The sequence below is a fragment of the Anomaloglossus baeobatrachus genome, chromosome 10 (genome assembly GCF_048569485.1).
Source record: "Anomaloglossus baeobatrachus isolate aAnoBae1 chromosome 10, aAnoBae1.hap1, whole genome shotgun sequence".
NCBI classification, from domain to species: domain Eukaryota; kingdom Metazoa; phylum Chordata; class Amphibia; order Anura; family Aromobatidae; genus Anomaloglossus; species Anomaloglossus baeobatrachus.
The window spans coordinates 30,843,214-30,859,411 of NC_134362.1; the positions used below are offsets into that span (position 1 = coordinate 30,843,214).

Below are 16,198 nucleotides of genomic sequence, written 5' to 3' on the forward strand. Positions count from 1 at the left end.
CGACAATGTATCCCCACTAACCAGAAATGGTGACAATGTATCCCGCTAACCAGAAATGGCGACAATGTATCCCCGCTAACCAGAAATGGCGACAATGTATCCCCGCTAACCAGAAATGGTGACAATGTATCCCCGCTAACCAGAAATGGTGACAATGTATCCCCGCTAACCAGAAATGGCGACAATGTATCCCCGCTAACCAGAAATGGTGACAATGTATCCCCGCTAACCAGAAATGGCTACAATGTATCCCCGCTAACCAGAAATGGTGACAATGTATCCCCGCTAACCAGAAATGGTGACAATGTATCCCCGCTAACCAGAAATGGCGACAATGTATCCCCGCTAACCAGAAATGGTGACAATGTATCCCCGCTAACCAGAAATGGTGACAATGTATCCCCGCTAACCAGAAATGGTGACAATGTATCCCCGCTAACCAGAAATGGTGACAATGTATCCCCGCTAACCAGAAATGGTGACAATGTATCCCGCTAACCAGAAATGGTGACAATGTATCCCCGCTAACCAGAAATGGTGACATTGTATCCCCGCTAACCAGAAATGGTGACAATGTATCCCGCTAACCAGAAATGGTGACAATGTATCCCCGCTAACCAGAAATAGTGACAATGTTTCCCGTTAACCAGGAATGGTGACAATGTAGCCCCGCTAACCAGGAATGGTGACAATGTATCCCCGCTAACCAGGAATGGTGACAATGTATCCCCGCTAACCAGGAATGGTGACAATGTATCCCCGCTAACCAGGAATGGTGACAATGTATCCCCGCTAACCAGGAATGGTGACAATGTATCCCCGCTAACCAGGAATGGTGACAATGTATCCCGCTAACCAGGAATGGTGACAATGTAGCCCCGCTAACCAGGAATGGTGACAATGTATCCCCGCTAACCAGAAATGGTGACAATGTTTCCCCGCTAACCAGAAATGGTGACAATGTAGCCCCGCTAACCAGAAATGGTGACAATGTTTCCCCGCTAACCAGAAATGGTGACAATGTTTCCCCGCTAACCAGAAATGGTGACAATGTATCCCCGCTAACCAGAAATGGTGACAATGTATCCCCGCTAACCAGAAATGGTGACAATGTTTCCCCGCTAACCAGAAATGGTGACAATGTATCCCCGCTAACCAGAAATGGTGACAATGTATCCCCGCTAACCAGAAATGGTGACAATGTATCCCCGCTAACCAGAAATGGTGACAGTGTATCCCCGCTAACCAGAGATGGCTACAATGTATCCCCGCTAACCAGAAATGGTGACAATGTATCTCCACTAAGCAAACCGTCCGCCAGCACTTGGCTGTTCACTATGAGGCTGGACGGCACAGCGCTGACATTAGAGAAGTGCAGCAATTACCCAAAGCCGGTCCTCCGCTCCAGATCCGGAATGATACACGGCCATCCCCTTACTTTCCTGCACCCGTTCCCTATTCCTATACATACTGTACCAGGCTAATTCGGACTCTTATTAAATAACAACACTTGATCACCTCTTTGTGTTGTGATCATCAGGCTGATTCTATACATACAGTGCTATACTGGCACTATCAGGCTGATTCTATACATACAGTGCTATACTGGCACTATCAGGCTGATTCTATACATACACTGCTATACTGGCACTATCAGGCTGATTCTATACATACAGTGCTATACTGGCACTATCAGGCTGATTCTATACATACAGTGCTATACTGGCACTATCAGGCTGATTCTATACATACAGTGCTATACTGGCACTATCAGGCTGATTCTATACATACAGTGCTATACTGGCACTATCAGGCTGATTCTATACATACAGTGCTATACTGGCACTATCAGGCTGATTCTATACATACAGTGCTATACTGGCACTATCAGGCTGATTCTATACATACAGTGCTATACTGGCGCTATCAGGCTGATTCTATACATACAGTGCTATACTGGCACTATCAGGCTGATTCTATACATACAGTGCTATACTGGCACTATCAGGCTGATTCTATACATACAGTGCTATACTGGCACTATCAGGCTGATTCTATACATACCTGTACAGGTGCTCGGATGTTTAGGTTTTCAAATCCAGTAAGTTTAAACAAATTCGGCAGCTGTTTGAGTGACAGCTGCAACAGAGCAGATAATACATGGGTGGGTATTCATACGGATTTCCGCCCCCCTGCCTGTTGTTCCTCCCGCTTTGTGTTCTCTATGCTAATTTTTACTACTCAGTAATTTCTTCACTAAGATGGCGTCGGAGTTGGCGCCGGCGCATAGTGCTTATCTCCGGCGCCATCTTTGTGAAAATCATGTTATCCTCAGTTATTCTATTTTGCGGCTGAGTGCGGTGCCCTCACTTGTGCTCTCGTTGTGACCGCGGGAGAGCGCGTGGTCACAACAGAAGTGGAGAACAGCTGATCGGAGGACACGATTAGCTGCGGAAGAGGACACCGTGCCAGCAGAGCGGCGCTGACATCACAGGGTTAGGCGAGTCCATTGTGAACTTACCTCACTCGACCCCGTGCCATGCGATCTGATGCTCATGTCGCTGGCACGCTGCTGTCGGCTTGTTCCTCTGGTCTGTCGCGTCCTCCGATCAGCTGTTTCAGGGGGCGCGCTCCACTTCTGTTGTGATTGCGTGCGACCCTGAGGTCACAACGATTGCAGAAGAAGCAAGGGCGCGTGCGCCGCCCTCCCAGCCACAAAATAGAATAGCTGGGGGTAACACGATCTTCACAAAGATGGCGCCGGAGATAAGCGCTATGTGCAGGCGCCAACTCCGACACCATCTTAGTGAATAGTAAAATTAGCATAGAGAACAGAGAGAGGGAGGAACAACAGGCAGGGGGGCGGGAATCCATATGAATGCCCACTATATATTATCTGCTCCGTTGCAGCTGTCACTCAAGAAGCTGCCGAATTTTTAAACTTTACTTTCTTGGATTTGAAAACCTAAACATCCGAGCTGACCACTACAGGTATGTATAGAATCAGCCTGATAGTGCCAGTATAGCACTGTATGTATAGAATCAGCCCGAGAGTGAAAGTATAGCACTGTATGTATAGAATCAGCCTGATAGTGCCAGTATAGCCCTGTATGTATAGAATCAGCCTGATAGTGCCAGTATAGCACTGTATGTATAGAATCAGCCTGATAGTGCCAGTATAGCACTGTATGTATAGAATCAGCCTGATAGTGCCAGTATAGCACTGTATGTACAAGATTCAGCCTGATAGTGCCAGTATAGCACTGTATATATAGAATCAGCCCGAGAGTGCCAGTATAGCACTGTATGTATAGAATCAGCCTGATAGTGCCAGTATAGCACTGTATGTATAGAATCAGCCTGATAGTGCCAGTATAGCACTGTATGTATAGAATCAGCCTGATAGTGCCAGTATAGCACTGTATGTATAGAATCAGCCTGATAGCGCCAGTATAGCACGGTATGTATAGAATCAGCCTGATAGTGCCAATATAGCACTGTATGTATAGAATCAGCCTGATAGTGCCAGTATAGCACTGTATGTATAGAATCAGCCTGATAGTGCCAGTATAGCTCTGTATGTATAGAATCAGCCTGATAGTGCCAGTATAGCACTGTATGTATAGAATCAGCCTGATAGTGCCAGTATAGCACTGTATGTGGAGAATCAGCCTGATAGTGCCAGTATAGCACTGTATGTATAGAATCAGCCTGATAGTGCCAGTATAGCACTGTATGTATAGAATCAGTCTGATAGTGCCAGTATAGCTCTGTATGTATAGAATCAGCCTGATAGTGCCAGTATAGCACTGTATGTATAGAATCAGCCTGATAGTGCCAGTATAGCACTGTATGTGGAGAATCAGCCTGATAGTGCCAGTATAGCACTGTATGTATAGAATCAGCCTGATAGTGCCAGTATAGCACTGTATGTATAGAATCAGTCTGATAGTGCCAGTATAGCTCTGTATGTATAGAATCAGCCTGATAGTGCCAGTATAGCACTGTATGTATAGAATCAGTCTGATAGTGCCAGTATAGCTCTGTATGTATAGAATCAGCCTGATAGTGCCAGTATAGCACTGTATGTATAGAATCAGCCTGATAGTGCCAGTATAGCTCTATATGTATAGAATCAGCCTGATAGTGCCAGTATAGCACTGTATGTATAGAATCAGCCTGATAGTGCCAGTATAGCACTGTATGTATAGAATCAGCCTGATAGTGCCAGTATAGCACTGTATGTACAGAATCAGCCTGATCGTGCCAGTATAGCACTGTATGTATAGAGTCAGCCTGATAGCGCCAGTATAGCACTGTATGTATAGAGTCAGCCTGATAGTGCCAGTATAGCACTGTATGTATAGAATCAGCCTGATAGTGCCAGTATAGCACTGTATAGAATCAGCCTGATAGTGCCAGTATAGCACTGTATAGAATCAGCCTGATAGTGCCAGTATAGCACTGTATGTATAGAATCAGCCTGATAGTGCCAGTATAGCACTGTATGTATAGAATCAGCCTGATAGTGCCAGTATAGCACTGTATGTATAGAATCAGCCTGATAGTGCCAGTATAGCACTGTATGTATAGAATCAACCTGATAGTGCCAGTATAGCACTGTATGTGGAGAATCAGCCTGATAGTGCCAGTATAGCACTGTATGTATAGAATCAGCCTGATAGTGCCAGTATAGCACTGTATGTATAGAATCAGCCTGATAGTGCCAGTATAGCACTGTATGTACAGAATCAGCCTGATCGTGCCAGTATAGCACTGTATGTATAGAATCAGCCTGATAGTGCCAGTATAGCACTGTATGTATAGAATCAGCCTGATAGCGCCAGTATAGCACTGTATGTATAGAGTCAGCCTGATAGTGCCAGTATAGCACTGTATGTATAGAATCAGCCTGATAGTGCCAGTATAGCACTGTATAGAATCAGCCTGATAGTGCCAGTATAGCACTGTATAGAGTCAGCCTGATAGTGCCAGTATAGCACTGTATGTATAGAATCAGCCTGATAGTGCCAGTATAGCACTGTATAGAATCAGCCTGATAGTGCCAGTATAGCACTGTATAGAATCAGCCTGATAGTGCCAGTATAGCACTGTATGTATAGAATCAGCCTGATAGTGCCAGTATAGCACTGTATGTATAGAATCAGCCTGATAGTGCCAGTATAGCACTGTATGTATAGAATCAGCCTGATAGTGCCAGTATAGCACTGTATGTATAGAATCAGAGAGAGAGGGGAGCCAGCACGATCTGAAATTGGCATGCATCATATAAAAAGTGAAAATTCACAGATTTATTCCAACTGTACTACAATAAAAAAATGAGATTTTTAGTAAATAATTGATCAATTTTTTGAGCCACCCCTGCCAACGTCACGGCAAATCTCAATAGGGGGGTCCTACTAATCAGCCTAATAGAATCAGCCTGATAGTGCCAGTATAGCACTGTGTGTATAGAATCAGCCTGATAGTGCCAGTATAGCACTGTATGTATAGAATCAGCCTGATAGTGCCAGTATAGCACTGTATGTATAGAATCAGCCTGATAGTGCCAGTATAGCACTGTATGTATAGAATCAGCCTGATAGTGCCAGTATAGCACTGTATGTATAGAATCAGCCCGATAGTGCCAGTATAGCATTGTATGTATAGAATCAGCCTGATAGTGCCAGTATAGCACTGTATGTGGAGAATCAGCCTGATAGTGCCAGTATAGCACTGTATGTATAGAATCAGCCTGATAGTGCCAGTATAGCACTGTATGTATAGAATCAGCCCGATAGTGCCAGTATAGCATTGTATGTATAGAATCAGCCTGATAGTGCCAGTATAGCACTGTATGTGGAGAATCAGCCTGATAGTGCCAGTATAGCACTGTATGTATAGAATCAGCCTGATAGTGCCAGTATAGCACTGTATGTATAGAATCAGCCTGATAGTGCCAGTATAGCACTGTATGTATAGAATCAGCCTGATAGCGCCAGTATAGCACTGTATGTATAGAGTCAGCCTGATAGTGCCAGTATAGCACTGTATGTATAGAATCAGCCTGAGAGTGCCAGTATAGCACTGTATAGAATCAGCCTGATAGTGCCAGTATAGCACTGTATAGAATCAGCCTGATAGTGCCAGTATAGCACTGTATGTATAGAATCAGCCTGATAGTGCCAGTATAGCACTGTATGTATAGAATCAGCCTGATAGTGCCAGTATAGCACTGTATGTATAGAATCAGCCTGATAGTGCCAGTATAGCACTGGCTTTAGGTAATATAGGAAAATCCTGATGATTGGTGCCCTTTAAAAAAAAAACAAACAGACAAAAACATTTGCTCATTAATTTTAGGGTGCTTTTTTTTTGGAGGGGCAAGGAAGAGTTTATGAGGAGCGATGCAATGTTAACAGCTGCCAGCAAATAAACCGAGAATCTAATTTCAGCTTTAATTGAAAACAACAGAACATGAAATTTGCAAATTGCGGCGGTGTATCACCGAAGGAACCGCAATTTGCAATATGGACGTGCCGAAACAAAGATGGATTTTTGGCGGTTACAAAAGTAACGTGACCCTGCACCCATATTGTTCTCTATTAGAGGGGATGGACGAGTTAGTGGAGTCTTTATTGGTGCAGAGTACAGATCTCCCATGTGCGACAGCCTGTATTCTGCAAGGGCGGCAGAATTTCCTGTAGAGTTGAAACACAGTGACAAACCCTTGAAAGTGCAAACAAAAGTTCCTTAAGTTCTTATTATGCATTCATTAAGAAGTAGGACTGCAGAAGTCCTTTGCTGTCAGCCGCTGGATCTTCAGGCGGAAGTATTTAGCTTGGACGTCTTTTCTTCCAAGCATTTTATAAATGCAGATTCCGCTAAGTAATACAGCAGAGTCTTCTATGTGACGGGTGATAACGGGCGGATGGGGAGCGAGAACCGAGACTCTCTACAGAGCAATGATAAAGGGTGCAGGGAAATGCAAATCTATCCTCAGCGAGTGCAGACCTTGACACAACAAGATATCAGATATTCCCATGATAAGGAGATTAATGGCCTCAGCAAAAAAAAAAAAAAAAAGACTCGCGGCAGAAAAGACGGGAACTGCAAGAAGCCGCGAGAAGAATAATGAAGGAGAAGAATGGTCGGAAAGGTCAGGAAGGAAGTATTTCAAGAGGCTTTCACCCAAAAAAACGTAAAAAATGGCTGCAAAAGTGGTCAGGTAAGGACATCACACTCGGTAAAAGTGGTCAGGTAAGGACATCACACTCGGTAAAAGTGGTCAGGTAAGGACATCACACTCGGTAAAAGTGGTAAGGTAAGGACATCACACTCGGTAAAGGTGGTCAGGTAAGGACATCACACTCGATAAAGGTGGTCAGGTAAGGACATCACACTCGATAAAGGTGGTCAGGTAAGGACATCACACTCGGTAAAGGTGGTCAGGTAAGGACATCACACTCGGTAAAGGTGGTCAGGTAAGGACATCACACTCGGTAAAAGTGGTCAGGTAAGGACATCACACTCGGTAAAGGTGGTCAGGTAAGGACATCACACTCGGTAAAGGTGGTCAGGTAAGGACATCACACTCGGTAAAGGTGGTCAGGTAAGGACATCACACTCGGTAAAGGTGGTCAGGTAAGGACATCACACTCGGTAAAGGTGGTCAGGTAAGGACATCACACTCGGTAAAGGTGGTCAGGTAAGGACATCACACTCGGTAAAAGTGGTCAGGTAAGGACATCACACTCGGTAAAGGTGGTCAGGTAAGGACATCACACTCGGTAAAAGTGGTCAGGTAAGGACATCACACTCGGTAAAGGTGGTCAGGTAAGGACATCACACTCGGTAAAGGTGGTCAGGTAAGGACATCACACTCGGTAAAGGTGGTCAGGTAAGGACATCACACTCGGTAAAGGTGGTCAGGTAAGGACATCACACTCGGTAAAGGTGGTCAGGTAAGGACATCACACTCGGTAAAAGTGGTCAGGTAAGGACATCACACTCGGTAAAAGTGGTCAGGTAAGGACATCACACTCGGTAAAAGTGGTCAGGTAAGGACATCACACTCTGTAATCCCATTGAAGTGGCTACAATGTACCCTAGAAAACAGACTATGAAACCCCAGAAAATATGAAGACCGGTAACGATCTTGGCAAAAGAAGTCAGGGGGTGAAAGGGTCATCAATCCGAGCCCCTCCGGCAGACTAATGGGCGACCTCACCGCTCTCTGCAGGAGCAGCGGCTCCGAAGAGTCAGCGGGACCCCCAATTATTAAAATGGCCAATTTACTAAGAGAGGAGTCGTCCTAAAGAGTGAAAGGGAAGGTGATCAGAAAAGGATAGATCGTCTTAGAAACCCCCCCCATAAAATTAGTAAATGGAATTCCAGTCCTATAAAGGGAACCTGTCAGGTGCAGTATGTATCCAGAACCACGAGCAGTTGTGAGTGCAGACTAACGCCCTTGTGACTAGTCGCTGGCCTCATCAGCATGTTATAAAGAATCTTTAGAAACATTTCTTCTAAAGATCTCTTTATCTATGCTACTATATAAAGGGACAGTTAGGCAGGAATTAGCAATACACACCCAGAACTGCTCGTGGCTCTGAGTGCATATTGCACCTCTGACAGGTTCCCTTTATGGAACAGTTTTCATCAGACTCATTATAAGCAAAGGCAGGATTTCAATAAAAGGTAGCACCTATGTATACATATGTGATATAGGATCTGCCAATCACAGTATGTGATGTCATAGCTGACCTCCTCCCCCTTCCTGCACAATGACCTCTTCACAGGCTCACTAAATGTTTCAGTACAAAAGATGGGATTGGAATCCGATCATTATGGCTATGTACAGGTGTTATTTCCTGATAAAGGAAGGGGTTGGGCTCTGATCATTATGGCTATGTACAGGTGTTATTTCCTGATAAAGGAAGGGGTTGGGCTCTGATCATTATGGCTATGTACAGGTGTTGTTTCTTGAAACAACAGGATGGGTTTGGCCTCTGATCATTATGTACATGTGTTATTTCCTGAAATAGGAAGGGGTTGGGCTCCGATCATAATGGCTATGTACAGGTGTTATTTCCTGATATAGGAAGGGGTTGGGCTCTGATCATTATGACTATGTACAGGTGTTGTTTCTTGAAACAGGTGCTTTTCCTAAAACAACAAAATGGGTTTCGGCTCTGATCATTATGACTATGTACAGGTGTTGTTTCTTGAAACAGGTGCTTTTCCTAAAACAACAAAATGGGTTTGGGCTCTGATCATTATGTACATGTGTTATTTCCTGAAATAGGAAAGGGTTGGGCTCTGCTCATTATGGCTATGTACAGGTGTTATTTCCTGAAATAGGAAGGGGTTGGGCTCTGATCATTATGGCTATGTACAGGTGTTCTTTCCTGAAACAACAGGATGGGGTTGGGCCTCTGCTCATTATGGCTATGTACAGGTGTTATTTCCTGAAATAGGAAGGGGTTGAGCTCTGATCATTATGGCCATGTACAGGTGTTTCCTGAAACAACAGGATGGGGTTGGGCTCCGATTATTGTGGCTATGTACAGGTGTTATTTCCTGAAACAGGATGGGGTTGAGCTCCGATCATTATGTACATGTGTTATTTCCTGAAATAAAAAGGGGTTGTGTTCTGATCATTATGGATATGTACAGGTGTTGTTTCCAGAAACAACCGGATGGATTTGGGCTCCGATTATTATGACTATGTACAGGTGTTCTTCCTGGAAACAACAGGAATTTAGAGTTTAAAAACCCCTAGTAGTCAGTGAGAAAATTGTAAGATTTCTATTTTTCATTTTTAATACAGATTGTGATAGAATAATAAGGGTGGTCCACTGCTGGCAGATACAAAGGCGCTACTTGTCCATTAGTGTCAGTGTTCCCAGCTATCAAGACACTTATGGTGCATCCTGTAGCTACAGAATACCCTCCACAAAAACAAAATCCAAACAAAGCTAGACAGACTAACAAAGGACAGGGAGCAAGATATCTATTCAGCCACGCTAGTGGTTACTGACGGGTAATCCATCGCTGGTGGGGTGCAGTCAGCCCCTCATATAAGGACTTGTATAAGGGGTTCTCGAGTTTAAAACTAATTTCTAAATCCTTGAAGCTGAGGCGCTTATTTAGGACGTGGATCGATCAGCCGGCCACAGGGAAGGACGGAGCAAGTAGAGAAGCTTTGCCTCTAAACATCAATGAGAGAGGTGTAATACCTCATGTCTCATGCAGTTATATAATAGGAGCGGCCGATATCAGTGACCTCTTATTACAGTACAGTAGAGATATAAGAGGAGCGGCTGATATCAGTGACCTCTTATTACAATCCAGCAGAGATATAAGAGGAGCGGCTGATATCAGTGACCTCTTATTACAGTACAGTAGAGATATAAGAGGAGCGGCTGATATCAGTGACCTCTTATTACAGTCCAGCAGAGATATAAGAGGAGCGGCTGATATCAGTGACCTCTTATTACACTCCAGCAGAGATATAAGAGGAGCGGCTGATATCAGTGACCTCTTATTACAGTCCAGCAGACATATAAGAGGAGCGGCTGATATCACTGACCTCTTATTACACTCCAGCAGAGATATAAGAGGAGCGGCTGATATCAGTGACCTCTTATTACAGTCCAGCAGAGATATAAGAGGAGCGGCTGATATCACTGACCTGTTATTACACTCCAGCAGAGATATAAGAGGAGCGGCTGATATCAGTGACCTCTTATTACAGTACAGTAGAGATATAAGAGGAGCGGCTGATATCAGTGACCTCTTATTACAGTCCAGCAGAGATATAAGAGGAGCGGCTGATATCAGTGACCTCTTATTACAGTACAGTAGAGATATAAGAGGAGCGGCTGATATCAGTGACCTCTTATTACAGTCCAGCAGAGATAAAAGAGGAGCGGCTGATATCAGTGACCTCTTATTACAGTCCAGCAGAGATATAAGAGGAGCGGCTGATATCAGTGACCTCTTATTACAGTACAGTAGAGATATAAGAGGAGCGGCTGATATCAGTGACCTCTTATTACAGTATAGTAGAGATATAAGAGGAGCGGCTGATATCAGTGACCTCTTATTACAGTCCAGCAGAGATATAAGAGGAGCGGCCGATATCAGTGACCTCTTATTACAGTCCAGCAGAGATATAAGAGGAGCGGCCGATATCAGTGACCTCTTATTACAGTACAGTAGAGATATAAGAGGAGCGGCTGATATCAGTGACCTCTTATTACAGTACAGCAGAGATATAAGAGAAGCGGCTGATATCAGTGACCTCTTATTACAGTCCAGCAGAGATATGAGGAGCGGCTGATATCAGGGACCTCTTATTAAGCTGGGTTCACACTAAGCGACAGCGAGGTCGCTGTTACGTCACCATTTTCGGTGACGTAACAGCGACCTTGTAAGTCACTGTTATGATCGCTGCTTAGCTGTCAAACACAGCAGAAGCAGCGATCATAACGTCGCTGTGCTACATGTGCAGAGAGCAGGGAGCCGCGCTTAGCGCTGGCTCCTTGCTCTCCTAGGTACAGTACACATCGGGTTAATTAACCCGATGTGTGCTGCAGCTACATGTCACAGTGCAGAGAGCAGGGAGCCGCGTACACTGCTTAGCGCTGGCTCCTTGCTCTCCTTGCTACAGTATACATCGGGTTAATTACCCGATGTGTACTGCAGCCACATGTGCAGAGAGCCGGCACTGGCAGCAAGAGCGGCGGAGGCTGGTAACGAAGGTAAATATCGGGTAACCAGGGAAAGGCCTTCCCTTGGTTACCCGATGTTTACGCTGGTTACAGCTTTCCGCAGCTGCCAGACGCCGGCTCCTGCTCCCTGCTCGCTTCATTTCGTCGCTCTCTCGCTGTCACACACAGCGATGTGCGCTTCACAGCGGGAGAGTGACGACCAAAAAATGAAGCTGGACATTCAGCAACGACCGGCGACCTCACAGCAGGGGCCAGCTCGTTGCTGGATGTCACACACAGCGACAGCGACGGGACGTCGCTGCAACGTCACAGAAAATGGTGACGTAGCAGCGACGTCGTTGTCGTTGTCGCTGTGTGTGACACCAGCTTTACAGTCGGGCAGAGATAGAAGAGGAGCGGCTGATATCAGTGACCTCTTATTACAGTCCAGCAAAGACATAAGAGGAGCGGCTGATATCAGTGACCTCTTATGGCTGATAACAGCCAACAATAGCGTACTCGTCTATTAGCCCCACCCCAGAATGAGCTGGCTGATAACAGATAAGAAAACTGCATTAAAATGTAAAGCATTTGTAGATTTTTCACATTTGCCGTCCCTTTAATAATGTGACTGGTGACACAAATGTTTAGCTTCTTATCGACATTTCTCCTTTAAATAATCCCAAGTAAGAAGCCGTGGTTTATTTCTCAGCATGAATAATGCCGCCATCCCCAGCGGCGTGTGACTTACCATCCATTCAGATATAATTATATCCACTTTCTCCACCGGTAAATCAATCTCTTCTATCCTTCCTTTAATCAGCGAGATTCTATCTTCCAACTTATTCAGGCTGAAAGCGAGAAAGGAACATTGTAAAGAGCGACACGTCCTGACGCCGCGTGCAATCACTCGGCAGCATCTTGTCCCGACGCGTTTTACCCGCAGCTTCCCGGCACTGCTACATCCAACAACCCCCGGGGTCTGATGACAGAGCAGTGGAGGGCGGAATACAGGAAACTCAATCATGGGAATATTAAAGCGCCCTTCACCCCTTAGATACAAAAATCTAACAGTAAATGATTAATTTGTTTGGGAATGTGGGGTCCGCACATCAGCGCCCCGAGTATGTGTCACCCGGAGTTCAGAAAGTGCTGAAAGGCGAATCCGCAACGCTCCGCAGTGACACCGTATGGGGTGGATTGGGGCTCTGCACATCATACTCACCGCCGCTGGGTCCAGCGCAGAGCGCTCCGTCCTGCCTGCGCGCAATTCTGAGAATCCAGCTATGTGGCACCCACACCAATATTTTGGACCAGCACCATTCACTTTCCAACGGTGGCGCTTCCCAACATTCCGAACTCTGCTACATCACTGGGCTCTTCTACATAGTCATTGAGCACCTCCTGACATAACCAGCTCTGCTTTATTGTCACTGTGTGTCTCCTGACATACTCAGCTTTACTACATCACTACAATGAGTCTTTGGACCTACTCAGCTATGCTACATCGCTACACAGCGTCTTCAGACCTAATCTATTGTGCTACATCACTGGACTGAGCAACATTGGGAGTCTTCAGGCCTAGCAAAATCTGCTACATGGATACAGGGAGTTTTTAGACCTTGTCAAATCTGCTACAGCAAGTCTCTGATCCTAGTCAAATCTGCTACATCGCTACAGTGAGTCTGAACCTAGCAAGATCTGCTACATCGCTACAGTGAGGCTGAACCTAGCGAAATCTGCTACATCGCTACAGTGAGTCTGAACCTAGCAAGATCTGCTACATCGCTACAGTGAGTCTGAACCTAGGGAAATCTGCTACATCACTACAGTGAGTCTGAACCTAGAGAAATCTGCTACATCACTACAGTGAGTCTGAACCTAGGGAAATCTGCTACATCACTACAGTGAGTCTTCTAACCTAGAGAAATCTGCTACATCGCTACAGTGAGTCTGAACCTAGAGAAATCTGCTACATCGCTACAGTGAGTCTGAACCTAAGGAAATCTGCTACATCGCTACAGTGAGTCTGAACCTAGGGAAATATGCTACATCACTACAGTGAGTCTGAACCTAGGGAAATCTGCTACATCACTACAGTGAGTCTGAACCTAGGGAAATCTGCTACATCACTACAGTGAGTCTGAACCTAGGGAAATCTAATACATCACTACAGTGAGTCTGAACCTAGGGAAATCTGCTACATCTCTACAGTGAGTCTGAACCTAGCGAAATCTGCTACTCGCTACAGTGAGTCTGAACCTAGCGGAATCTGCTACATCACTACAGTCAGTCTTCTAACCTAGTTAAATCTGCTACAGCGCTACTACGAATTTTCAGACCTAGTCAAATCTGCTACAGCAAGTTTTTGATCCTAGTCAAATCTGCTACATCACTACAGTGAGTCTGAACCTAGCGAAATCTGCTACATTGCTACAGCGAGTCCTTGGACCTAGTCAATTTTGCTGCATCACTGGATTGTGCACCATTGCTACAGTGAGCCTTTGAACTTGGTAAAGCTATTGAACTTGGTGAGCTACATCGCTATAGCAAATTTTTGGGCCTAGTCAAATCTGCTACATCAGTACAGCGAGTTTTCAGACCAAGTCTGCTACATTGCTACAGTGAGTTTTGAAATCTTGTCAAATCTGCTAAATCGCTACGGGGGTCTTCGAACCTACTATTTACTACATCGTGTTTTTTGACTTAGTCAAATCTGCTACATTGCTACCACGACTTTTCAGAAGTAAATAAATCTGCTACCTCGCTTCAGTGAGTCTTTGAACCTACTCATCGTGTTTTTGGACCCAGTCAAATTTGCGACATCGCTACAATGAGTTTTCAGTCCTTGTCAAATCTGCTACTTCTCTGGACTCTGCTACACTGAGACTTGTGATCTGCTCATCTCTGCCTCCACGTCTCTACTCCAGCTTACATCCAGCCTCTTACGTCTCAGTAAATCCAGTAAAACGACCGTCCTGCTGCCCCCACGCCATCCAAATGTGCTGGGCTTCAAAAGCGCTCTAAAGGCCGCTTTACACGCTACGACATCGCTAAAGCGATCTCGTTGGGGTCACGGAATTGGTGACGCACATCCGGCCGCTTTAGCGATGTCGTTGCGTGTGACACCTATGAGCGATTCTGGATCGTTGTTAAAACGTACAAAAATCGCTCATCGGTGACATGGGGGTCCATTCTCAATTATCGTTGCTGCTGCAGGGACGATGTTGTTCCTCCGGCAGCACACATCGCTATGAGTGACACCGCAGGAGCGAGGAACCATTCCTTACCTGCGGCCGCCCGTAATGAAGAAGGAAGGAGGTGGGCGGGATGTTCCGGCCACTCATCTCCGCCCCCTCAGCTTCTATTGGGCGGCTGCTTAGTGACGTCACTGTGACACCGAATGAACCGCCCCCTTAGAAAGGAGGCGGTTTGCCGGTCACAGCAACATTGCTAGGTAGCGATTTCGTTGAGCGATTTGTCCGTGTCGCACAACCGATGGGGGCGGGAACACACGCTAGCGATATCGGTCACAATATCACAGCGTGTAAAGCGGCCTTAAAACACACGCTTTAAGAAATATAACAGATAAAGATTTAAAGGGGCTGTCCAGTTGAAAAAAAAAAAAATCTTTAGGTTTGTTACATTGAAAAACACCTGATCTCAGCACTGATCCTTCGCCAGCTGGTGCTCCACAAAAGGAGAACGTTTCCATTGTCATCAGCGCTGTGTGTGAACGGGGCCAACTGACCGGCTCATTAAAATCCCAGTCACAGAGAAGAGGGCTGGCTTGGCTATTGAAATGAGCAGCGCAGCCAGCCCCCTTCACACACAATATCGGAAAGGTGATAACGGGACGTTTTCCCCAATGCCTTCATTGCCGACATCTCTATCCCAACGATGATGATGCTCAGCGGCTAAAACATGACTGAAGAAATTACACAAGCACACAAAAAGTTAGATAAATCCGGCGGACGGGCCGAGACGTCACCGGCGCTGCAGTGCAGAGGATCCATCTCCGTCCACGTCCCATCAACATGACGGCTAATGTGACTGCCAGCACTAGAATTACTCCCCGAGCCGGAGCTCCTGCCCTTATCTTCGTCCTCTCCCAGCTATCTCTCCCTCCGGCCGCCGCCGCCCGGGAATCTCATTAACGGCGTAATTGAAAAAGACGACCTCGCAAAAGAAAAGGATGAGAAGCTGCTCAGGGTGCGGGGGCTGTGAACTGCTGAACCGGCCCCGGACAGCGGAGACTATAAAATATCAATTACGGCAATAAGGAAATATATAAAAATATTTCTACACTAAATATAATATATATATATATATATATATATATACACACATACATACATACATACATACACTATATCTAGATAGATGGATAGGAGATTTTATATATATATATATATATATATATATATATATATATATATATATATATATATATATATATATATATACATACATACATACAT

General features: G+C 45.3%; 1 protein-coding gene across 1 annotated transcript in view; it reads right to left on the minus strand.

Moving 5' to 3' along the window:
• Positions 1-16,198, minus strand: part of PRMT3 (protein arginine methyltransferase 3) — a 130,944-nt gene that overhangs the window by 75,296 nt on the left and 39,450 nt on the right. The window contains exon 10 of the mRNA XM_075326667.1: positions 12,469-12,568. Coding sequence (XP_075182782.1) covers positions 12,469-12,568 — 100 coding nt within the window. The remainder of the gene's footprint in view (positions 1-12,468; positions 12,569-16,198) is intronic.